Here is a 25,662-nt window from a genome sequence, read left to right on the forward strand (position 1 = left end):
CATGAAGATCTTTTCTGCTCCCCAGGCTGGGCAGCAGGTGATGCGGGAGCTAGCTGGGTTCTGCAGTTCTGTGGGAAAGACTCGCGTGGCTGGCTTTCCACTGAGAAACGGCAATGGCGCCCCCCAGCCTCCAGGTCACATGTGGTAGGAGACCCCACGGAGCTGGGCAGTGTGCGCCACATGGGCCCCTCGTGTTCAGCTAGGTTCCCCGGGGGGAGCCCCAGTAGGAGAGGAAGCCCACAGACGTGAGAGATGCTACAATCAATTCTGTGGCTTCTCTAGTCATCACGTCCACTAGCGGGTCCACGGCGATGGGGTCCCACAGACCCCATGATGTGAGTGGGCTCTGGTGGCCTTCAGCGAGTCCCCACTATAGAGAATGCACGAGCATGACTGGGGGGCACAGGGACACCCCAGGAGAGACGGTATACATCTCAGCTGCATCTCCTCTGCTAGACTCATGCTTCCACGCCCACCTGAGGGATCCACAGCAAAAAGCAGCCTCACACGTGCCCCGGGTGGGCAGGGTCCCCGCGTGGGGTCTCACCCGCAGGCTTATCAGATGAGCCACAGCGGGGCATGCGGAGTGCAGGAAAGGCTTCAACCAGAGCTCCAGTCTCACCACCTGCCCGCACATCCACGCCCACAGTGAGGCCCAGGCCTGCATTCCATATCGCAGGAGTCACACAGCAAATAAACACAGGAGCCCCACGCCGGCGGCCTCTGTCTGCCATCCTAGCAGCTCAGGCTGAGATCTGAGGATCGCAGTTGGAAGCTAGTATGGGCAGGAAGGTCCATGAGTGTCTTATCTCTAATTAGCCAGCAAAAAGGCAGAACTGGAACCGTGGCTCGAGTGGTACAGTGCCAGCCTTGAGTGCAAAAGCTCAGGGATGCCAGATGGACACCATGTCCATCCGTGCAGTGTGCGCATGCGCTCCCTCCGGGCCCTGGGATGGTCCTGGATGTCACATTGTTGGCCAGGAGACAAGTCATAAATAATTCCCCGGGTGCTATCAGGGCCCAATGGAAAAAAGTGGAACAAGAGTAAAAGAAACCAGAGAAATCACACAGACACACGGCTTCCGAACAGCTTTCAATCAGTTAGCCAGGGAGGAAAATTTGAAGTTTAAATGAGAACACAACACAACGGGACCTGTCAGGTAGGGCTGGGCTGCAGCTGAGATAGTTCTAAGAGGGAAGTTTCTAGCTGAGAGAGCCCACACTGGAAGAAAAAACAAAAAAAAGACAGTGCAGGTGGCTCATACCTGTAATCCTAGTTACTCAGGAGGCTGAGATCTGAAGATCATGGTTCAAAGCCAGCCCAGGCAAAGTCCATGAGACTTTTTCCTTTCTTTTTCTTCTTCTTCTTCTTCTTTTTTTTTTTTTGTTGGTAGTGGGGCCTGAACTCTGGGCCTGGGCACTGTCCCTCAGCTCTTCAGCTCAAGGCGAGCGCTCTACCACTTGAGCCACAGCACCACTTCCGGCTTTTTCTGCTTAGATGGTGCTGAGGAATCAAACCCAGGGCCTCATGCATGCAAGGCAAGCGCTCTACCACTGAGCCTCCTTCCCAGCCCCTCGTGAGAACATGAGAATGGAAATAGACCAACCCACAATGAGCAGTCACAGCTAAACAGAAATGCTCTCCCCCGACCTGACCCATGACCCCGCCATTCCACATCCAAGAGTCGACAGTGGGGCGTGGGGGGAAGGGCATAGCTGCACAGACACCACTTTGTTCATATACGAGTGCCGTGGACTGTCACACAGCTATACAAAGTGCAATCGTGCATGGACTCTGAACATATTGAGACAAGCTGAGCTCCGAAAAGAAAATGCCTGCTTCTGCTCATATGTGGAAGCTAGATGAATAGACAAATTCATGGATAAGTACGTACCTATATATGTCTCTATATGTATCAATTTGTATATACACATTTGCATATATAATATATATTTTTTACAAAACTTGGTTTTTTTGGGTCAGTCATGGGGCTTGAACTCTGGACCTGGGTGCTGTCCCTCAGCTCTTCAGCTCAAGACTAGTACTCTACCACTTGAGCCACAGCATCACTTCCGGTTTTCTGGTGGTTTATTGGAGATAAAGAGTCTTAAGGACTTTTCTGCCCGGACTGGCTTTGAACCTCAATCCTCAGATCTCAACCTCCTGAGTAGCTAGAATTACAGGCGTGAGCCACCGGCACCTGACTTACAGAACATGATTCTAACTATGGAATTATATCCAGAAAGATAAAGGAAAGGAGAAGAAAAGGAAGATGGTGAATAATTTGAAATTCATTGCAACTATAGGATACAGCATAAAGGGTGTTCATGAAAGCTGGTGAAATGAAGGAAAGCAGCAATGAAAAATGTTGCAAGTAAAACATAACATATGCAGTGAAACCCTGTGGTGCAATGAACACACACACACACACACACACACACACACACACACACACACACACACACACACAGAACCAGGTACTGGTGGCTCACACCTGTAACCCCAGCTACTCAAGAGGCTGAGCTATGAGGATCCCAGTTTGAAATGGGCCTGGGCAGGAAAGTCTGTGAGGCTCTTTTCTCCAGTTAGCCAGCAAAAGGAAGTGGAGCTGTGGCTCAAAGTGGTAGAGTGCTTAGGGCTGGGAATGTGGCTCAGTGGTAAAGTGCTCGCCCAGAATGCATGAAGCCCTGGGTTCGATTCCTCAGTACCACATACACAGAAAAAGCTGAAAGTGGCACTGTGGTTCAAGTGGTAGAGCGCTAGCTTTGAGCACAGAGAGGCTCAGGGACAGTGCCCAGGCCCTGAGTTCAAACCCCAGAACTGGCAAAAAAAAGTGATAGGGCGCTAGCCTTGAGCAGAAAACTCATGGACACTACTCAGGCCCTAGGTTCAAGCCTCAGCTCTTTCTCTCTTACACACACGGGCGCGCGCGCGCACACACACACACACACACGTTTTGCTGAGTGTGGCTCATGCCTATAATCTTAGCTACTCAGGAGGCTGAGATCTAAGGATTGTGGTTCAAAGCCAGCCTGGGCAGGAAAGTCCGTGACCAATGAACCACCAGAAAACCGGAAGTGGCGCTGTGGCTCAAGTGGTAGAGCTCTAGCTTTGAGGTGAAGATGAGGGACAGTGCCCAGGCCGAGTTCAAGCCAGGACTGGTATCAACACACACACACACACACACACACACACACACACACACACACACACACACACACACACACACCCAAAAACCCTATTTTTGCTCCAGAAAGTTTTCCACTGTCCCCTTACACACCTTCGTTCACGTAGCAGGAAGTACAGGACAGGGCAGCTGCTGTGAGCAGGGGAAGCCCGTGGAGCTCGGGCGTGGCCATGCGCCCAGGCCCAGCCCCAGCCGTAGGCAGAGCGCGTCCTTCCTGCTGGGGTTTTGCATCCTGGCTCGCTGCCCTGGCTTTGCGGCCTCTGTCCGGGCACCCTCTCCTGGCGTCCCGCTGTTGAAACGTTGGATGAGAACACCCCGTTTGCTTGTTTCTTGGCTATGTTGAGAGTGAACTCGGGGCCAGGCAGGCGCTGCGCCTCCCCAGCCACGCTCTCAGTCCCCCCTTTTTTGCTTTTTTCCTTTTTCAAATACAGTCTCCTGTGTTCGCATGGGCCGGCCTTTGACTATGATCCTCACGTTAATGCGTGCCTCCACGGCCGGCTCGTTGAGATGGGGTCTCCATGGCATTGTGCCTGGGCTGGCCCTGCGGACACGCGTGGATTTTTGAGAAAAATCTTTCTTATTTTGGCTCTGCTGGTGATGGACGAACTTCAGTTGGCACCTGAGGACCGTGGCTTGGGGGCCGGCTGTCCGGGGCTGGCAGCGGGCGGGGGTCCCCGCCGGCCTGGTCCCCGCGGTGGGCCCGCTGGTGGATGAGGAGCCCGGAGCCCCAGCGGAAGCCCTTTCCGCACGCGTCGCAGGTGTAGGGCGTCTCGCCGGTGTGCAGCCGCTGGTGCGCGCGCAGGTTGGACCTCTGGCTGAAGCCCCGGCCGCACACCGGGCAGGTGAACGGCCGCTCGCCCGTGTGCACGCGCAGGTGCGCGCGCAGCCCCGAGCCGCCGGCGAAGGCCTTGCCGCACTGCGCACACCTGTGGTCGCGGCCGTGCGCGGGGCCGCGCAGGTGGGCCTGCAGGCGCGCGCGCTCGGCGAAGGCCTTGGCGCAGAGCGGGCAGCGGTGCGGGGCCCCCGCGTGCGCCCGGCGGTGCGCCTCCAGCCGCGCGCCCTGGCTGAAGCCGCGCCCGCACAGCTCGCACGCGTACGGCCGCGCCCGCGCGTGCACGCGCTGGTGGCCCCGCAGGTGCGCGCGCTGGCCGAAGCCCTTCCCGCACAGCGCGCACACGTACGGCCGCGGCGCCGCGTGCACGCTCAGGTGGCTGCGCAGGTGCGCGCGCTGGCCGAAGCGCCGCCCGCACTGGCCGCACTGGTGCGGGCGCTCCCCGCTGTGCACGCGCGCGTGCGCCCGCAGCGCCGCCGCCTTGCTGAAGGCCTTCCCGCACTCCCCGCACGCGAACGGCCGCTCGCCGGTGTGCACGCGCCGGTGGATCTGCAGGTTGAAGCTCCAGCCGAAGCCCTTCCCGCACTCCCCGCACGTGAACGGCCGCTCCCCGGTGTGCACGCGCCGGTGGCCCTGCAGGTGCGCGCTCCGCCGGAAGCCCTTCCCGCACTCCCCGCACCGGAACGGCCGCTCGGCCGAGTGCACGCGCTGGTGGCCCTTCAGGTAGGAGCTGCGGCTGAAGGCCTTCCCGCACTCCCCGCACGCGAACGGCCGCTCCCCGGTGTGCACGCGCCGGTGGGCCCGGAGGTCGGAGCCGCGCGCGAAGCCCTTCCCGCACTCCGGGCAGCGGTGCGGCTTCTCCCCGGCGTGCGCACGCGCGTGCGCGCTCAGGGCCGAGCGGTGGCGGAAGCCTCGCCCGCACTCGGCGCAGCGGAGCGGCGCCTGGCCCACGTGCAGGCGCGGGGCCTCGGCCAGCTCCGAGCTGGGGTCCAGGCCACGCCCGCGCTCCGGGTGCGGGTTTTCCGCGGCGTGGGCCGTGGGCCGGTGGCCTGGGCTGCAGGCGTTCCCGCCGGGGCTGGTGCTGCAGGGGTCGGGCGTGGGCGGCTGCGCCCCCGGGGGGCCGCGCGGGGATTCCGATGCCGGCACCCGGCAGTCACCACCGGGACGGCCGCCGCCGTGGGCCGGGGCTGGCGCGGGGGGCCGCACGCCCGGGCTCGGGGGGCAGCGCCGGCCGCAGCCCTGGCGCGAACAAGGGTCCTGGTCCGCGCGCGGCGGGGACCCCTGCGCCCCGCCGTCCTCGTCCCTCCCAACCCCGGGGCCCGAGTGGGGCGTAGAGTTGTCCCCCGGTGCGGGGTGCGGCCGGGAGAGGCGCCGTGGAGCCGCGCCCTGGGGCTGCCGGGGCTCCTGCGTCTCCCCCAAGCTCTCCCGGGCACCGAGACCCGCGGTAACCGCGCGCGCGCCCGGGCCCCGTCGCCAGGCTTGGTAGAAGGAAATCTCTCCAGGAGAAAGAGGACGGAATCCCCGGCCCTCGGGCCTCGCCAGGCCACCTTCACTCCGGCTTCCTGGGGGGACAAAGACAAGCAGACAAGTCCGCAGTGAGGGCTTCGCAGAGACTACAGGATCCCGCCCGGGGCCTCCTTGCAAGTCTGTGAGCTGAGGCCCAGCCTCGCAGTAGGCACACCGCTTCCTAGGGCCAAATTCACCATTCGCCAGCTGCCAGGGATGTAAGAGAGTTTCTGACGGGTGGGTGTTTTAGTGCTGAAGAGTTAAAGGACAATCCCACCATATCATTTTATTTATTTTTTTGGAAAAAATGTTCTTTAAAAATAGTGACAATTGGGGCTGGGAAGGTGGCTCGGTGGCAGAGCGCTTGCCTTGCATGCCTGAGGCCCTGGGTTCGATTCCTCAGCACCACATAAGCAGAAAAAAGCCGGGAGTGGCACTGTGGCTCAAATGGTAGAGCGCTAGCCTTAAGCTGAAGAGCTGAGGGACAGCGCCCAGGCCCAGAGTTCAGGCCCCTCGACCAACAAAAAAGAAAGAAAGAAAAAGAATAGTGATGACTTTCTTTTTCTTTCTTTCTTCCCATCATTGGAAAAAAAGTTTGAGACAAAAAAGAATGCTAACATTTATAAACAAACATTTAATATTAGTTGAAGAAAAGCTGGAAAATATACTGAAATATGGTGATTCCAGAAAAATGGTCTTCTTTCTCTCTCTCTCTTTCTTTCTTTTCCTTTTCTTTCCTTCCTTCCTTGCTTCCTTCTTCCCTCCTTCCCTCCCTCCCTCTCTTCCTCCCCCCTGCCAGTCCTGGTACTTGAACTCTGGGCCTGGGCCTGAGCCTGGGCGCTGTCCCTCAGCTCTTCAGCTTAAGGCTAGAGCTCTACCTCTTGCGCCACAGAGTCACTTCCAGCTTTTTCTGTGATTAACTGGAGATAAGAGTCTCACAGACTTTCCTGTCTGGGCTGGCTTTGAACTGTGATCTTCAGATCTCAGCTTCCTAAGTAGCTAGGATGGGGGGGGGTGAGCCAGGTGCCCAGCTTTTAGTCTTTGTTCTTTCACCTGTCATGCGATTTTAGCATTTCCTATTTAATTTGCTTTGATGGAGCAATGGTGCTCCACCCTGTGCAGAATCCGGCCAGGTTCCTCAGGCCTCCCTTGCAGCCCGTCTCTGAGATTTCTGCTTTCTCTCTCACATAGGAAGAATGGTCACTTAGGCCAAGGAATCATCTATCATTCTGGAATATTCTCCAATTGCACTGATTTATCCTGTGCCTCTTAGCTGCCCCAAAGTGGACTGAAGACAGAGAAGGCCACACATGTATCAAGCACTTCATTCAGGCAGAGAAGAGCAAGGGATAGAACTGAGACAGAGCCCGCTGCTAGTGGAGAGGGGCAGCAGTACGGAGGGGCACCCAGGGAAAGAGACATGGAGAAAGGGAACACAGAGGCACAGCGGAAGCCTTGTTTTGTCTTTTTTTTTGTCCGGTTGTGGGGCCTGAACTCTGGGCCTGGGCGCTGTCCCTCAGCTCTTCAGCTCAAGGCAAGCGCTCTACCACTGAGCCACCTTCCCAGCCCCGGAAGCCTTGTTTTGCTGCCTGTGAATGGGGAACCTCTGTACAGCTCAAAGGAGAACTGGCACATTCTGTCTTGTGTTCTAGCAATGGTTCTCCAATGAGAGGCAGACAGAGGAAGACTGCAGTCTGGACAAAAAATGAGAATCCTAATTTAAAAAAAAAAAAAAAAACAACTAAAGCCAAAAAAGGACTAGGGGTGTGGCTCGGGTGGAAGAGCACCTACCTCAAAAGCTCAAGGCAATGAGTTCAAAACTCTGTACTAGCAAAAAGAAAAAGAAGCCAGGCACCGATGGCTCACACCTGTCATCCTAGCTACTCGGGAGGCTGAGATCAGAGGATTGCGGTTCAAAGCCAGCCTGGGCAAGAAAGTCTGTGAGACTCTCACTTCCAATAAACCAGCAGAAAAACTGGAAGTGGTGCTGTGGCTCAAGTGGTAGAGTGCTTGCCTTGAGCTGAAGAGCTGAAAGACAGCGCCCAGGCCCAGAGTTCAAGACCCATGACTGATAAAAAGAAAAAAGCCCCCACTCTGCGCTGTTGTGTCCCAGTGTGGCTGTCACCTGAGCACGTGTGGCTGTGGACTTGCGTGGCTGTTTTGGTCACGAGCGCATCTTCCCTCTCTAGCTGGGTAATCAGGTCAGGTTTGAAGGGCTGGTGTGCTGTCAGAAAGGCGAGGAGAGCAAAAATCTTTTATGTTTGATGGTGTCTACTTTGTGAAGAGTTGAGAGGTGGTACCTGGGCCACAGATGCAGCAGGGGAATGGGGGGCAGTTGGGCAACACAGGCCCATCCTCACCCACGGCCACAAGGTTCTGGAAGGTCTCCAGCATCACATGGCGGTGCAACAGCCTCTGGGCCTGGTCCAGCAGCTGCAGCTCCTCCTCGCTGAAGACCACAGCCACATCTGTGAACGTCACCTCCTCCTGCAACTGCGCAGACTACCCAGGAAGAGGGGGCACTGAGAATGTGGGGCCATGGAACTACCCCATTTCCCAGTGCCTTAGGGCACATGGAGTTTCACCATATTGATGCAGAATGTAATTCGAACACCTAACTGTAGTGTCACAGACCAGATCTCCTGCACTCCTGCCTCAACCTCTCCAGCAGAGCAGAGGGGACCGTGGGGAGTGAGGCCCAGCTCATTGAACAGAAAACTGCAGCCAGGCACGGGTCGCTCATGCTTGTCATCTTAGCCTCTCAGGTGGCTGAGATCTGAGGATCATAGTTCAAAGCCAGCCTGGGCAGGAAAGTCCATGACTCTTTACCTCCAATGAACCAGCAAAAAGCCAGAAGTGGAGCTGTGGGCCCAAATGATAAGAGTGCTAGCCTTGAGCCCAAAAAAGCTCAGAAACAGTACAAAGGCCCTGATGTCAAGCCCCAGGATTGGTACAAAACAAAAGAAAACAAAATACCAGTATCGAAGGTGTGGTGCTATTCTTTACATTCAGGAGGGAAAAAAAAATGTGTCTACAGGGGGTGGCCTCTGAGAAATGGGATAACAGATTAGAGGCAGAAGTGAGAATAACTCACCTGGAATTTGGTCATCTTCTTCCTGGGACAGGCAGAGGCCTGAGGGCAAAACAGAAAGAAGCCCTGACAAAGGCCTTCCAGAGGCTGAGCCCCACAGGCCCCACCCACTCAATGACGCACCACTTCTGACCACGCCCACCCACAACCCCGCCCATTCACAGCCCCTCCCACCCATTCCTCCCATCCTGGGTGATAGTCGATAGGGAGCTGGCATGGAGAAGCAGTGCAATGCACTTGTTTACTGTGGGCTTTGGGGACAAAATCCCCGTGTCCAGAACTGGCTTTGTTGTGCAGCTGCTGAGGGGCTGTGGCTGAGCTGCTTAACCTTTCTAGTGTTTCGATTCTGTCACCTGCAGGCCTGCAACAGAAGCTCTGACAGCAGTGCTGTTGGGTGGTATGGGGGGAGTATGTGTGTGTCAGGTGGTGTATGTGTGTGTCTGGAATATGTTCAGGTTGTGTGTGTGGTGTGTGTTTTGGGTTGTGTGGGTGGTGTGGGGGGGGTGGTAAGTGTTGGGTGGTATGTGTGTGTGGTGTATGTTTCAGGTTGTATGTCGGGTGGTGTGTGTGTCTGGTGTATGTTTTGGGTTGTATGGGTGGTGTGTTTGTGGGGTGGGGCATGTATTGGGTGGTGGTGGGGTGGTATGTGTGTTGGGTGGTATATGTGTGTGTCTGGTGTATGTTTCGGGTTGTGTGTGGGTGATGGTATGTGTGTTGGATCGTATGTGGGGAGGAATGTGTGTCTGGTATATGTTTCGGGTGGTGTGTGTGTTGGGTGGTATGGGGGTGGTATGTGTGTCGGGTGTCGGGTAGTGTATGTGTCTGTCTGGTGTATGTTTTGGGTTGTGGGGGTGGTGTGGGGGTGGGGGTGCATGTGTCAGGTGGTGTGTGTGTCTGGTGTATGTTTCAGGTTGTGTGGGTAGTAGGTGTGTGAGGGGGTGGTATGTGTGTCGGGTGGTGTATGTGTGTGTCTGGTGTATGTTTTGGGTGGTGTGGGGTGGTGTGTGTGTTGGGTGGTGTGTATGTGGTGGTGTATGTGTCTGGTGTATGTTTCGGATTGTGGGGGTGATGTAGGGGTGGTGGTGCATGTGTCGGGTGGTGTATGTGTCTGGTGTATGTTTTGGGTGGTGTGAGGTTGGGTTGTGTGTGTGTCAGGTGGTATGTGTGTCGGGTGATGTATGTGGGGGTTGGTATGTGTGGCAGGTGGTGTATATGTGTCTGGTGTATGTTTCAGGTTGTGTGGGGGTGGTATGTGTGTGGGGTGGTGCATGTGTCAGGTGGTGTGGGGGGTGGTATGTGTGTCAGATGGTGTGTGTGTCTGGTGAATGTTTCAGGTTGTGTAGGTGGTGTGTGTGGTGGTGTGTGAGGGGGTGGTATGTGTGTCGGGTGGTATATATGTGTGTCTAGTGTATGTTTTGGGTGGTGTGGTGTGGGGGTGGTGGTGCGTATGTCGGGTGGTGTATGTGGGTGTGTGGTGAATGTTTCAGGTTGTGTGGGTGGTGTGTGTGGTGGTGTGTGAGGGGGTGGTATGTGTGTCGAGTGGTATATATGTGTGTCTAGTGTTTGTTTTGGGTGGTGTGTGTGTCGGGTGGTATATGTGTGTGTCTGGTGTATGTTTTGGGTGGGGTGGTGTGGGGGTGGTGGTGCGTATGTCGGGTGGTGTATGTGGGTGTCTGGGGGTGTATGTGTCAGGTGTGATGTATGTGGGGGTTGGTATGTGTATCGGGTGGTGTGTGTGTATGTGTGTGTCTGGTGTATGTTTCAGGTTGTGTTGGGTGGTGTGTGTGTGTCTGGTGTATGTTTCAGGTTGTGTTGGGTGGTGTGTGTGTGTGTGTGTGTGTGTGTGTGAGGTGGGGGGGTGGTATGTGTGTTGGGTGGTGTATGTGTGTGTCTGGTGTGTGTGTCAGGTGGTATGTGTGTTAGGTGTGATGTATGTGGGGGGTGGTATGTGTATCGGGTGGTGTGTGTGTATGTGTGTGTCTGGTGTATGTTTCAGGTTGTGTTGGGTGGTGTGTGTGTGTCTGGTGTATGTTTCAGGTTGTGTTGGGTGGTGTGTGTGTGTGTCAGGTGGGGGGGTGGTATGTGTGTTGGGTGGTGTATGTGTGTGTCTGGTGTATGTTTTGGGTGGTGTGGGATGGTGTGTGTGTCGGGTGTGATGTATGTGGGGGGTGGTATGTGTATCGGGTGGTGTGTGTGTGTGTGTGTGTATGTGTGTGTGTGTCAGGTGGGGGGGTGGTATGTGTGTTGGGTGGTGTATGTGTGTGTCTGGTGTATGTTTTGGGTGGGGTGATGTGGTGTGTGTGTGTCTCGCTATCACAGGCCCTGGCCCCTGTGGCTGTGGGGAGTGGACACAACTCTGTGTCCCTACCGGGCCAAGCTCTGGCCAGGAAAAGCCACCCCAGGGTCTGGAAGGTCCACAAGGGTGAATACATGTCTTGAGACCGGAGGAGAATCCACAGGGCCTCCCTGGCCCCTTCAGTCCAACAACAACAACCCCACAAATGGTGAAACCTGTGAGGCTGTTGGTTTTTCACACTAAAAACCTGAGCCCCTTGGCCTCCATTTGACCAGACTGCTGAGAAAGGAACAGGTAAGTGCCCAGTTGTCTTGGGGGTTCGGCAAGCTAGTTGTGAATGAACAGAGGCCTTTTAGCTCCCCCTGAGGTCTGCTCCACCCCTTGCCACACCCTACTCATGCCAACCATCACTATGGAGTCTACAGACTTCATGCAACTCCAGAAACAGGCATTAACCCCACAGCACAGCCGGCAGTGACACATTTACCAATTACCCAGGGGACCCGTGTCCTCTGGGGGCATGGGTGGAGGCTTCAAACCCAGCCTTGAGGAAGGATGAGGGTGGATGGGCTCAGGGGAGAGTATTCTATTCTGCTCCATCTTACCCTTGGAGGACGGCTGAGTTCTATTTATCACTCCCAGGAAGGGACTCATCGGAACACCAAAACAGAATGCCACATGGTGTGGTTTTTGCCTGGAGCAAAAGAAGTAGAAAAGATGATGAGAACCAAGTCAAATCCTGTGTGGTAGAGGGTCTGTCTCTTTAACCCTCACAGGAACCCAGAAAGGGGGACAACGTGGACCTCCCTTCAGAGCTGAGAAGACTGAGACATCAAAATTTTTGTTGTTGTTGGTGGTGGGTATGGGTCTTGAACTCTGGGCCTGGCCACTGTCCCTCAGCTCTTCAGCTCAAGGCTAGTGCTCTACCACTTTGAGCCACAGCGCCACTTCTGGTTTTCTAGTGAGATTAGTTTTCTAGGAGATAAGAGTCTCATGACTTTCCTGCCCAGGCTGGCTTTCAACCACAATCCTTGGATCTCAGCCTCCTGAATAGCTAGGATTACAGGCGTGAGCCACCAGCATCCAGCTAACATCAAGATTTCTAAGAGGGATCAATGTGATACCCCTGAAATCCCAGCCACTCAGGAGGCTGGGGGAGGAGGATTGTGGTCTAAGGCCAACTCAGGCAAAAGCTTGAAAAAAATAAAAGCAAAATGACTGCATATGGTTTAGCAAGCTCAAGGCCCTAAATTCAATCTCCAGTACCGACAGAAAGGATTTCAAGGTTACTTGCTCCTAATTATTTAGCCAGGAGAACAGCCAGGATTATTAGCTCAGAGTTTCTCCAAAATTACCAGCAAAAAAAAAACCCCAAAACAAAGCAAGGTATGGCTCAAGTGGTAGAGTGCTAACTGAGTAAGCAAACTGAGCAAGTGTGAGGTCCTGAGTTAAGAATCTTAGTACTTGGCAAAAAAAAAAAAAAAAAAAAGTGGGCTGGGAATGTGGCTTAGTGGTAGAGTGCTTGCCTAGCTCACATGAAGCCCTGGGTTCGATTCCCCAGTACCACATACACAGAAAAAGCCAGAAATGATGCTGTTGCTCAAGTGGTAGAGTGCTTGCCTTGAGCAAAAGAAGCTCATGGACAGTGCCCAGGCCCTGAGTACAAACCCCAGGACTGGCAAAAAAAAAAAAAAAAAAAAAGTGCTAACTAAACAGCATTTCAAGTCTAAAAGCATCTTAATCTTTTCTTAACCAGTACATGGCAATCATGTGGAACTTAGGCAAGAAAAGAAAAGCAGGCTGCCATGCTCTGAGGCATGGGGAGGTGATGTGTGCCTCACTGACTGGCGGCAGGCAGTGACGTCATAGCTGTGCTAAAACAACAGCACCAAGGTCACACTGACAGAGTAAGTGTGATGCGCATCAAAGCCATCAGAGAAAAAGAGAAAAAGTAAAATAAATGAAATGTCTCATCAGAGTGAGGTTTGTTCACAGAAACAGAATCACATGCATTAAGCCACAATGAGATATTTCATTTCTATTTCTGACCCAAACCATTGCTGATTAACAGATTAAATCAGGTTGGCTCAAGGATGGCAGGAAATGTGAGCAGAGAGAATCAGTGTGCGGACGAGTAGTAAGACTGTGCAGAAGAACCAATGCCCTCCGAGTCGAGGACAATGGGACTATTTTCTTTTTTTTTTTGGTCCGGTCATGGGGCCTGAACTCTGGGCCTGGGCGCTGTCCCTCAGCTCTTCAGCTCAAGGCTAGCGCTCTACCACTTGAGCCACAGCGCCACTTCCAGCTTTTTTCTTTTTGCTTATGTGGTGCTGAGGAATCAAACCCAGGGCCTCATTCATGCAAGGCAAGCACTCTACCACTGAGTCACCTTCCCAGCCCGACAATGGGACTATTACACTGAGTAAAATACAAGGGAAATGAAAATGATTTTGACCCACATTGGTCTTGTGATGTACCCAAGATGTTACTGAGGTTACTTGGTGGCTGTTTATGCCAGGAATCCAGGCCAGACTCCAGTGAGCCCAGGCGGATGCTCCACATGACAACAAGGAAGTGGAGAAGACACTGAGATTCAGAATCTGCTCAAGTGGGATAAACTGGTACTGGATCAAATATGCCTGGATAGTAAATATTGTTTTAAGGCCCCCAATTTCTGAGTGCTCTACTTTGTCATTTGCATCATGTGCTCCAACACACTCCTTAGCTTTCCAAGAAGTCCAGGGGATGGGGGGGAGGGGAGAGGGTATCAGTTCTGTGGCTGTGGACAGTGAGAGGGGAGGGGACAGCCCTAGATGCTAGGATGAACACAGGAGCTGCTTTCTGGCAGGAGTTGTGTGTTTGTTGGGATGTCTGTCCTTTCCTTTTAAGTACTAGAGACTAAACTCAGAGTCTCCACCTTACTAGGCAGGTTGTTCTACCACTTGAGCCACACCTCCAGTCATATCTATATTTATCTCTATTTGGATGTATTGCCAGTACTTTATAGACAGACACAAAGACAGACATATAGATAGATAGATTTTTTTTTTTTTTGCCAGTCCTTGGGTTGAACTCAGGACCTAGATACTGTCCTTGAATATCTTTTGCTCAAAGCTAGCACTTTATCACTTGAGCCACAGGTACCATTTCCAGCTTTTTTGCTTATGTGGTACTGAGGAATTGAACCTATAGCTTCATGAATGCTAGGCAAGCACTCTACCACTAAGCCACATTCCCAGTCCAGTACTTTATATATTTTCTTAATCCTTTACAATTGCATTTCAAGTAAAGTACAATTAAACTACAGATGAGAGAAAGTGTATCATAAAAGAAGAAACCCAAGCTCATTTACATAGCTTTCCTAACCATCTAATTTTGGGCCTTGATCAGATACGGAATTTTAAAAACTGAGACATGAGACAATGGACTGAAACTACCCAGGTCCAAATCTCAGCTCAGCCTCCTCCTCTGTGATTTCAGTTCCCTCATCTTTTTTTTTTTTTTTTGGTTGGTCATGGGCTTGAACTCTGGGTTCGGGCTTGCTCAAGGGGAACACTCTACCGCTTGAGTCACAGCGCCATTTCCACCCTCATCTTTTAAATAGAACACAAAACTGGGCGTCTGTGGCTCATACCTGTAATCCTAGCTACCCAGGGGGCTGAGATCTGAGGATCACAGTTCAAAGCCAGTCCAGACAGGAAAGTCCATAAGACTCTTATCTCTAATAAACTATTCAGAAAAAGCCAAAAGTGGCACTATGGCTCAAGTAGTAGGGTGCTAGCCTTGAGCACAGAGGGGCTCAGGGTCAGAGTCCAGGCCCTGAGTTCAAGCCCCAGGCCCCAAATGGAACACAAATTTCTCATCCTATGGGCTCCATAAGAATTAAATATGTTTATTCACACAAAACTCCTACAGTCATAGATAACACATATTCTATACTGCCTTTATTGCTTATGCCCAAGTACTCCCCGGCCCTTTGTTAATTCATTCAACAAACATGAGTACATTAGCTTAGTAGCAGAATTTGTCAATGGGCAAAGGAATCATGTTGGCCCCTGAACAGGCCAATTCTACTCAGGTAGTGGACTCTGTAAGTGGTATCCAAGAATCATTGCTTCCTCCTCCCTGCTCAGGAAAGGAAGGCGGCTGGGAGAAATCAGGTCATGGAACTTGCCCATCAATACAGCAGTCGTGCCAGGCTGGATCGGCCCTCTTAATCATTATGATGTTGATAAATAATTAGCAATTTGGGTATAGGGGAGGGCCCAACGCCCAGCAGCACCTGGGGTTCTGAGCCCATCCCAGGATCGCTAAGGCCTCTACTGCTTCTCAAAAAAAACAAGTACTAGTAATAAGTGCTTTCTTTTCATCCCGGCCAGGCTGGGTGCAGAGCCTTTATTTAATTCAAAGACCTTCTTAAGGTGGGTACAGACAAAGGAGATATTAAAGACAAAGTGGGGAGAGATTAAAATACTGCCTGATTATGACAGTGCTGGGCAGTGGTGGAGCGAGCTGTGGGGTTAAAGAGGATCCAGGAGCAAAGAGTTGGGGTACAGGAGGCCCCCCCAATGCAGGGAGGCCTCAACCCAGGTGAGGAAAGGTTCAGGCCAGGGACCCGAAACGCGCCAGCGCACCCGGAGAGGGCTCATTCACAGGAACACGAGCCCCACCATTCGTCCGAGGCAGATTCTCGGGGTCCCCGTGGTCCCCCGCCTCCTGGCGGCAGCGCCGGGACTCGGTGCCGGGCACCGGCCGAGGGAGAGGGCTCACCTTTCTGAAAGAACCAAGGCCGCGGCCGCCCAGTCCAGCGCCGGAAGTGACGTCATCCACGCGCCGCCCTGCTGGACTACACGTCCCAGAATTCCCGGCGGGAGCCGAGAACGGATTGTCTCGTGAACCGAAGGGAGCCGAGCAAGTCCCCAGCGTTCACGAACTACATTTCCCGAAATTCCACAAGACAGCCCCCTCCCCCCCGCATCCTGGCTAGCCCGGAAATGCCGGAAGACCTGAATGAAGTTGAACTTTCCCACCACTTCGGCTGCACTTTTCTAATCGCTTTCTCTTTCTTGGAGTTTGCAGTGACTGCAAAAACAGTAGCAGATATGTCTGCGGTAGATCCTGAAAGGCTTCTCCGAGAAAGTCACTCGGACACTTGTTCCCATACGAAGGAAAAAGAGTTTTTAATGTCAGGTTACACAGAATAGCAGCTGGGCGGGGCTCTAAGCAGGTTTATAGGGCTGGGTGCCTGTGGCACTGCGTCGTGGAAGGGGTTAAACATGTGCAGTTCTATCTGCACACACAAGGGAGAGGGAAATTGCATTAGGAGAGGAGCTGCTATTTGAGATTGCACCTGCCTGCGTCACCTGTTTACAGGTGGTCACCTGATTTCAGGGAAAGGCAGATTTGTTTTTGCCTAAGGTCTAAGGTGGCAGACTGCGGGAGAAGATGGAGAAGGAAGGTTAGGGTGTGTGGGTGAAGGTCTGTCTCCTGTAACCGAAGTTACATGGATGTTTGTGGGTGAGAAGCAGCGTGGTATTGTCCCAGGAGCATTTGATTGACCATCCGGTTGGTGAAGGCTCTTGCTCTTTCTGTGAGGATGTTTTGCAGGCACCTAAAAATGCAAGGTAAGATTAAAAAGTAAAGCAAAGATAGCTGTAAGAGAACCCAGCAGGGATTATATATCTGTCCTGACATGTTTACATAGCAGCATCACTTTTCCCTTATAAAGATGCATGTCTCACTTTTTTTTTCTTCTCCCAGTGAGTAGGCTTAGAGCTTTCTTATTTTGGAGTGTGACATCAATCAAAGAATTAAGCTGAGTTTGTAAGAGGTGTAGGGCCTCGGAAGAATCCTTAACAGAGGAAAGTAGACGATCACCGAGTTCTTGGTTAGATGTTACGGAATGGTAGACTCCCACCAGATAGCCCTATGGAGACAATAGAGGACACCAAGCTCACCCCCACCAGAATTGGGAGGAAAACAGCTCATCTCCATCTGGCTAAATGTGGGTTTGAGGCAAGGGTTCTTAAGGTTTGGAGCTCGGTGTTGGAGTACAAAGTATACTATGGAATTGGAGAGACCAGCATGCAGGGGGAGAGAGAGCCTGGACCAATACATCTGGTCAAGGAGTGGTTGCACCAAATGGTCGTGCCATTGGGGCTGGCCAGGGACTTGGTGATGCAGATGTTTGTTTGACACATGTTGGGATTTGACAGGACACCCGAGGAGTTATAAGTCATATAGCATAGCACAGGGGAATTAGTATACTATAAGGAGAGATTTGAGGATCACGGTGTGATGATGGGTAGGGAGCAGGTTTTTCTTTTTTTTTGTATATACATATGCCAGTCCTGGAGCTTGAACTCAGGGCCTGTGCACTATCCCTGAGCTTCTTCTTCTTCTTCTTCTTTTTTGGTCAATTGTGAAGCCTGAACTCTGGGCCTGGGCACTGTCTCTGAGCTCTTCAGCTCAAGGCTAGCACTCTACCTCTTGAGCCATAGTGCCATTCTGGCTTTTTCTGCGTATGTGATGGTGAGGAACCAAACCCAGGGCTGCTTATGTGATGGTGAGGAATTGAACCCAGAGCCTCATGCATGCAAGGCAAGCACTCTACCACTGAGCCACCTTCCCAGCCCTGTCCCTGAGCTTCTTTTGCTCAAGGCTAGCACTCTACCACTGGAGCCAGAGCACCACTTTTGGCTTTTTCTGTCTATGTGGTAATGAGGAACTGAACCCAGGGCTTCATGCATGCTAGGCAAACACTCTACCACTAAGCCACATTCCCAGCCCAAGGGAGCAGGTTTTATTTTTAGCAGAAATGTTAAGTTGTACTGATGACACAAGGGATTGTTGCAGCTGTGGAGAAAGAAAACAATTTGTTGTAATTAAAAGCTTGGAGGCCTGGGAAGGTGGCTCAGTGGTAGAGTGCTTGCCTTGCATGCCTGAGGCCCTGGGTTCGATTCCTCAGCACCACATAAGCAAAAAGAAAAAAGCTGGAAGTGGCACTGTGGCTCAAGAGGTAGAGCGCTAGCCTTGAGCTGAAGAGCTGAGGGACAGCGCCCAGGCCCAGAGTTCAGGCCCCACGACCGGACCCAATAAAATAAAATAAAATAAAAAATAAAAGCTTGGGGAAGAAGAGACTGGTTTAACAGGTTTCTCCAGGGAGGATGGAGAATTTTTTTATTTTTTATTTATTTATTTTTGTCGGTTGTGGGGCTTGACCTCTGGGCCTGGGTGCTGTCCCTCAGCTCTTCAGCTCAAGGCGAGCGCTCTACCACTTGAGCTACAGCGCCACTTCCGGTTTTCTGGTGGTTTATTGGAGATAGGAGTCTCACGGTCTTTCCTGCCCGGGCTGGCTTTGAGCCACAATCCTCAGATCTCAGCCTCCTGAGTAGCTAGGATTACAGGCGTGAGCCACCAGCGCCGGGCTTGTTAGAAGAGTTTTTAAAAATGATATGGACCACCATTTTGAGGGCTGTTTTAGTGTTGATGAGCTCATACATCCATAAATCTTAATTGTTTTCTGAGCTATCTTGGCGTTAATTGAACCCATTACTACTAACTTTCCACTTTGGTCCCATGCATTGTTTATTGCAAAGGTAATATCATGGGTATGATTTATTTAAAAACTTATTTTCCAGATTTATAACTAGCCTATAGTGGGGGTGGGAGTGTACGGGGGCACAAGCATGTTATTTGCTGCTGCAGGAAGGGCAGCCATAGTAAGTGGTACTTGCAATAGTCCTGATCTGAAGTGAGGCACAGGTATTTGGAGACATAGTGGTAATTGTTATTTTTTAAGTGATTACGTCCTGAAGCACAGGCCTGTTTTAGATCAAAAGTGAAGATTATGGGTTCATTGCATCCTGTAGAGGAGCACCAGGCTAAGGCGTGTACCCACTGGGAGTTGTAAAAGTGCCAGGTGTATGGGTTATGTGCCTGGGGCTCCCCTCAAGTACGGACCACGAGCTGTTCCCAGAATGCCAAGAGCAAAGAGGAATATTATGCAGAATAGAAGAAGGTAAGACAGTGAAAAAGGAAGTAGGGGCTGGGAAGGTGGCTCAGTAGTAAAGCGCTTGCCTTGCATGCATGAGGCCCTGGGTTCCATGCCTCAGCACCACATCAGCTGAAAAAGCCGGAAGTGGCGCTGTGGCTCAAGTGGTAGACCACAGCGCCCAGGCCCAGAGTCCAGGTCCCACAACCGACAAAAAAAAAAAAAAAAGAAAGAAAAAGAAAAGAAAAAGGGCTGGGCGCTGGTGGCTCACGCCTGTAATCCTAGCTACTCAGGAGGCTGAGATCTGAGGATCGCGGTTCAAAGCCAGCCCGGGCAAGAGAGACCGTGAGACTCCTATCTCCAATAAAACCACCAGAAAACCGGAAGTGGCGCTGTAGCTCAAGTGGTAGAGCGCTCGCCTGTGAGCTGAAGAGCTGAGGGACAGCGCCCAGGCCCAGAGTCCAGGTCCCACAACCGACAAAAAAAAAAAAAGAAAAAAGAAAAAGAAACTGAAGATGTATCTCTATCTATCTATCTATCTATCTATCTATCTATCTATCTATCTATCTATCTATCTATCTATCTATCTGTCTATCTATTTATCTATCTATCTATGTCTTCTGGGGGTAAAGTCAGATAACATGCCTTGCAAGTGTAGATCCTAAACTAAATCTAGGAGAATAGGAAGGGTAGAGGGTCTGGGGTAGAAACTGAGTTTGGTCCATAAAATATAGAGAAATTGATAATAGCAGGATGGGGAGAAAAGGGGAGGTTACTCATCCGTGAAGACCAGGCTCTTGGGATGTTTTGATGTTGTTGAGTCATTTGGAATGCTGGGCAGGTCGTGGGGCTTGAACTCTGGGCCTGGGCACTGTCTCTCAGCAATTCAGCTCAAGGCTAATGCTCAACCATTTGAGCCACAGCGCCACTTCCTATTTTCTGGTGGCTCACTGGAGCTAAGAGTCTCACCGACTTTCATTCCTGGGCTGATTTTGAACTGTGATCCTCAGATCTCAGCCTCCTGAGTAGCTAAGATTATAGGCGTGAGCCACTGGCCCCCAGCTCAGCTCGGCTCTACTTTCTTTGTGATCCGCAGAGACAGAGGTTGTGTGGGAACTGCCGTAGGTGAGGGCCCTGGAGGCTGATGAGTTTCATGTTACACTTGTGAATTCAATCTGGGCAGCCCTGGCCATTGGAGGCCGTTGGGGTGGGAAGTCTCACGGGGTAGAGACCATCCCTAGTTAGAAGGGAGGATGAAGGAGTGAGTGGAAGACTGAGATTGATGGGTAAACTACGTCTCCAACCTGAGGCTGGTAGAGAACAGCGTGGGAGGGCACAGGAGCTTGTTGGTTGGCATAGTTCCAAAGATGGGCCCAAAAGTGTTGAAGAAGTGGCAGAAACAGATGAGGAAGTAAGGGTAGCCTGGCAAAGAGGAAGCAGGAGGGGTTGTTGACATCAGGGGAGTTGTTAGCCGAGCTGTTGTCTGGCCAGGAGAAGACGGCGAGTGGCAACTGTTCCTTGGATAAAATCTAAAAGAGATCTTACAAGGCAGGGGATGAGCAATAAGAAAAAATATTAGAGGGCACACAAAATGGGTGAAGGAAGGGCTCAGGGCAGAAAATTAAAAGTTGAATGACTTGGCTAGTTTGGCTAGTTTGGCTAGTTTTTATCTCCTGCATTTTAAGTGATCTTGGAGTTGGTGGAAAATGTTCCTCTCTGCTTCTGACATCTGATGACCCAATAGGGGAGTGTACGGTAGACTGGTTAAGAATAAGCAGTCAGGGCTGGGAATGTGGCTTAGTGGCAGAGTGATTGCTTAGCATGCATGAAGCCCTGGGGTTGATTCTTCAGTACCACACACACAGAAAAAGCCAGAAATGGTGCTGTGGCTCAAGTGGTAGAGTACTAGCCTTGAGCAAAAAAATCTCAGGGACAGTGCCTAGGCCCTGATTTCAAGCCCCGGGATTGGCCTGTCATCCTAGCTATTCAGGAGGCTGAGATCTGAGGATCAAGGTTCAAAGCCAACCTGGGCAGGAAAGTCCATGAATCTCTAATCTCCAATTAAACACCAGAAAACTGGAAGTGGTGCTGTGGCTCAAGAGTAGAGCATTTTCCTTGAGCTGAAGAGCTCAGGGACAGTGCCCAGGCCCAGAGTTCAAGCCCCATGACTGACAACAACAACAACAACAAAAAAAAGAATAAGCAATCAAAAGAGGGGGCTGGTTACGGTCCTGATGGGAGGCCGTGGTAGATGTCAGGGTTATAGAGTATGTATGGGAGAACTAGGAAGCCACCTAGGCTAACTGTCCTGAGTATAAGACTCACTATAAGTTGCTATTCAGTTAAAGACAAGTGTGAACATTAGACAAGCTACTTATAAGTATTTTCTTTTGATCTTCCAGTTCTGAAAGTGCAGGCACAGAGTGACTCAATCTAGGGTGTGATATCATCTCCACGGTCTCTTATTGTCAGGATTGGCTTTTTTGTTGTTGTTGTTGCTGTTTTTGTTGGTTGTGAGGCCTGAACTCTGGGCCTGGACGCTGTCCCTCAGCTCTTCAGCTCAAGGTGAGCACTCTAACCACTTGAGCCACAGCACCACTTCCGGCTTTTTCTTCTTATGTGGTGCTGAGGAATGGAACCCAGGGCCTCATGCATGCAAGGCAAGCACTCTACCACTGAGCCACCTTCCCAGCCCCCATGATAAGGGTTTTAAAATAGCAACTGCTTACCTGAATATCAGCTCTGTATCCAAAGTGGCTTACGTACATGGGAAACACATATTAAAAACTTGACCAAAAAAAAAAAAAAAACTTGACCAACAATTTTAGTGCACAAACAAGTGCTTTTAGAGATGGACATAATGAGATGCTAATCTTATATCAATGTATTAATCTTGACCTTATTTAAATCACAGTCAACTTAAATTACATACCAAATTTACTAACTTTACTCATAAGCTCTTTTTTTAATTGCCATCTAGTTATTTATTTATTTATATTATTTATTTATTTATTTTGGCCTGCAGAGACAATAACCAGAAAACCTTTAAAACAATTTTGAGATAAATTAACCTTTAAACACTTTAAACACTTGGGAGGGAGAACATGAAAACTTACCACGTCGCCAAGATAGCAATAAACAAATTAGAATGGTAAGGAAACTTGATGAAGCTTTATCAAGTAAGTAAGCAAGCAAGCTAACAAGCAGCAAACAGACAGGCAGAAAGACAGAGTCACACAGTGACAGAGTGTGGGTGTACTTAAGGAGAGACACAGAGAGAGAGACAAACAGTGTTAGCTAAGAGCATTTAAGTCAGGATCGATAGCCTTGAAAGGGAGCCCAGAGAGGTCCCCAGGACCCCAGCTACATCTCTCAACTCTCCAGGGAACAAGCAGAGTGTGTGTGTGTGGGGGGGGGGGTGGAGTGTATTTAACTACAAGATTAAGAATGTAAGCCTGTCATCCTAGCTACTCAGGGGGCTGAGATCTGAGGATTGTGGTTCAAAGCCAGCCTGGGCAGGAAAGTCCATGAAACTCTTATCTCCAATAAACCACCAGAAAGCCAGAAGTGGTGCTGTGGCTCAAGTGGTAAGGCCCTTGCCTTGAGCTGAAGAGCTCAGGGACAGCGCCCAGGCCCTGAGTTCAAGTCCCACAACTGACCATAAAAAGAAATGTTGGGGGGCTGGGAAGGTGGCTCAGTGGTAGAGTGCTTGCCTTGCATGCATGATGCCCTGGTTGGATTCCTCAGCACCACATAAGCAGAAAAATCTGGAAGTGGTGCTGTGGCTCAAGGGGTAGAGTGCTAGCCTTGAGTTGAATTGCTGAGGGACAGCACCCAGGCCCAGAGTTCAGGCCCCATGACCACCACCACCACCACCACCAACAATAACAACAACAACGAAATGTTGGGCGGCGAACTGGTGGCTGAGCCTCAGAGTTCAAAGCTGGCTCAGGCAAAGAAATCCAGGGATTTACCTCTCCAATTAACCAGGAAAAAAATCCCAATGTGGAGTGTGACTCAAATGGTAGAGCACCAGACTTGAGCAAAAACCAAGGGACAGTCCTCATCCCCTGAGTTCAAGCTCCAGTACTGGCACAAAAAACGTTTTATCCATTTTTATCAATGAATATGCCACACACAATATCATACAAATTTCCGGTTTGGATGAAAGATCCACAGCTGGGCACTTGGATAGTTGCACAAAATGTGGACAAGTAGGTCAGTGGGTGCCAAATTTCTTTCTTTCTTTCTTTCTTTTGGTTGGTTGTGGGGCTTGAACTCTGGGCTTGGGCACTGTCCCTCAGCTGTTCAGCTCAAGGCAAGCGCTCTACCACTTGAGTCACAGCACCATTCAATTTTCTAGTGGTTTATTGGAGATAAGAGTCTCACGGCCGGGCGCTGGTGGCTCATGCCTGTAATCCTAGCTACACAGGAGGCTGAGATCTGAGGATTGCGGTTGAAAGCCAGCCTGGGCAGGAGAGACCATGAGACTCCTATCTCCAATAAACCACCAGAAAGCCGGAAGTGGTGCTGTAGCTCAAGTGGTAGAGCACTCGCCTTGAGCTGAAGAGCAGAGGGACAGCGCCCAGGCCCAGAGTTCAAGTCCCACGACCGAGAAAAAAAAAAAAGAGTCTCACGGACTTTCCTGCCTGGGCTGGCTTTGAACCTCGATCCTCAGATCTCAGCCTCTCGAGTAGCTAGGATGATAGGCGTGAGCCACCGGTGCCTGGCTTGTGTTCCAAATTTCTTAAGGACACATGTGACACACTCACACACATACATGCATATATATATTGCATATATATATATAAATACATATATATGCATATACACATGTACCTATACACACTAATACATATATATATATGTATATATACACCTATACGATCAACTCTATCAGTGACAACTGAAGTATCAAGTTACAAAAAATCTCTGGTGATTGCCTCACATAGGAACACGATTTAAGTTCTGCTTTGAGTTGAAACATTTAGAACTACGATGATGGAAATATTAGATGGGCTACTTCCCCGCTATTGTCCTTAACTTATAGTACTTCATCCTTCTGACAATCCTTTGTATAATTCCCAAGCACTGCTTAAATAAACTTGCCTCTTCATAGCTTTACTCTGGTTACAGAAAAGCACACACCTATGCTTTCTTTTTCTTCTTTTATTGTAAAGATGTACATGAGTACTTTTCTTGTCGAGCATTGTTACCCCTTCCCTTGTGGTTCTCCCACTATACTGTCTTGTGGGGATCATTGTTGCAAAGGGTGTCTGTGTCCATGTTTCAGCATTCTGTTATTCCCCTTCCCTCTCCAAATTAGACAAATATATATACAAGATGCAGGGTATCAAAATTAAGTACAGTGACAACAGTGGATATACCATAGGGGGTAAACATACAAAGGAAACAAAATCACACAGTACATTAAAAACCACTACAACGAAGAGAAACCTCTTGTGTCCATATCTTGGGGTTCACTTCACTTAGCATTATCTTTTTTACTTTTTAATTAAATAATTTATTTTTTCTCTAGTCCTGTTTACTTTGTCGTATCTCCTTACGTATTGTATTTAACATCCACACCTCAGGGAGACCATGTGCTGTCTGCCTCTTTGCTCTTGGCTTACCTTACTCAAAATGTTTTCTAGTTCCATCCATTTCCCTGAGAATGCCATTATTTTTTCCTTTCTAATAGCTGCATAATATTCCATTATATATAAGTACCACAGTTTTTGGATCCATTCATCTGTAGTGGGGCATCTGGGTTGTTTCCATATCCTGGCTATTGTGAACAGTGCTGCGATGAACGTGGAGGTGCATGTGTTCTGTATCCTGGTTTCTGTTGTTCAGGGTAGAAGCCTAGGAGTGGTATGGCTTGGTTGTAGGGGTGGTCTATATTTAGCTTTCTGAGGACCCTCCAGACTGCTTTCCAAAGTGGCTGTTTAAGTGTACATTCCCACCAGCAGTGTAATAGGGTTCCTCTTTCTCCACATCCCCTCCAGCATTTGTCGTTGGCTGACTTTAGGATGTGGGCCGTTCTGACTGGGGTAAGGTGGTATCTCAGGGTTGCTTTTATTTGCATTTCCATCACAACCAGGGATGGTGATCATTTCCTCATGTGTTTCTTTGCCTTCTATCTCTTCTTCTGAGAAGTCTCTCTTTAGTTCCCTTGCCCATTTAGGAATTGGTTTGTGGGGTTTGGGAGGGATTAGTTTCTTGAGTTCCCTGTATATACTGGATATTAACCCCTTGTCTGCTATATTGCTGGTAAATACTTTTCCCAATATGTCTTTATAATTTGGTTGCTATGTCTTTAGCTGTGCAGAAACTTTTTATTTTAAGGTAGTCCCATTTGTCCAATCTCTCTCCAATTTGTTATGTCCCTGGAACTCTGTTCAGGAAGTTCCTTCCTGTGCCTATAAGTTCAAGTGTCTCTCCTACTCTGTCCTGCAGTAGTTTCAGAGATTCAGGTTTGATGTTAAGGTCTTTAATCCATTTTGAGTTGATGTTGGTGCATGGTGATAGGCTGGGGTCCACTTTTAGTTTTCTGCATGTGTCTGCCCAGTTTTTCCAGCGCCAGCGGTTGAAGAGGCTGTGCTTCTTCCACTGTATGTCTTTGGCTCCTTTGTCAAATATCAGCTGGCTGTAGGCATGTGGTTTTATTTCTGGATCTTTTATTCTATTCCACTGGTTTTTGGGTCTGTTTTTGTGCCAGTACCAAGCTGTCTTTGTTATTATGGCTTTATAGTA

General features: G+C 50.5%; 1 protein-coding gene across 1 annotated transcript; it reads right to left on the reverse strand.

The window, feature by feature from the left end:
• Positions 1–1,074: 1,074 nt before the first annotated feature.
• Positions 1,075–15,734, reverse strand: LOC138828938 (zinc finger protein 112-like). Its single transcript, XM_070024973.1, has 6 exons — positions 15,684–15,734; positions 11,519–11,607; positions 8,621–8,659; positions 7,887–8,028; positions 7,652–7,750; positions 1,075–5,582 (listed from the first exon to the last, which is right to left on the reverse strand). The coding sequence occupies exons 3-6, from the start codon at positions 8,633–8,635 to the stop codon at positions 3,766–3,768; spliced, it is 2,073 nt and encodes a 690-aa protein (XP_069881074.1). The 5' UTR covers positions 8,636–8,659; positions 11,519–11,607; positions 15,684–15,734; the 3' UTR covers positions 1,075–3,765.
• Between the last annotated feature and the right edge of the window lie 9,928 nt (positions 15,735–25,662).

This window comes from Dipodomys merriami, unplaced genomic scaffold (genome assembly GCF_024711535.1).
Source record: "Dipodomys merriami isolate MVZ:Mamm:240054 unplaced genomic scaffold, mDipMer1.0.p SCAF_1688, whole genome shotgun sequence".
In the NCBI taxonomy this organism is placed as follows: Eukaryota; Metazoa; Chordata; class Mammalia; order Rodentia; family Heteromyidae; genus Dipodomys; species Dipodomys merriami.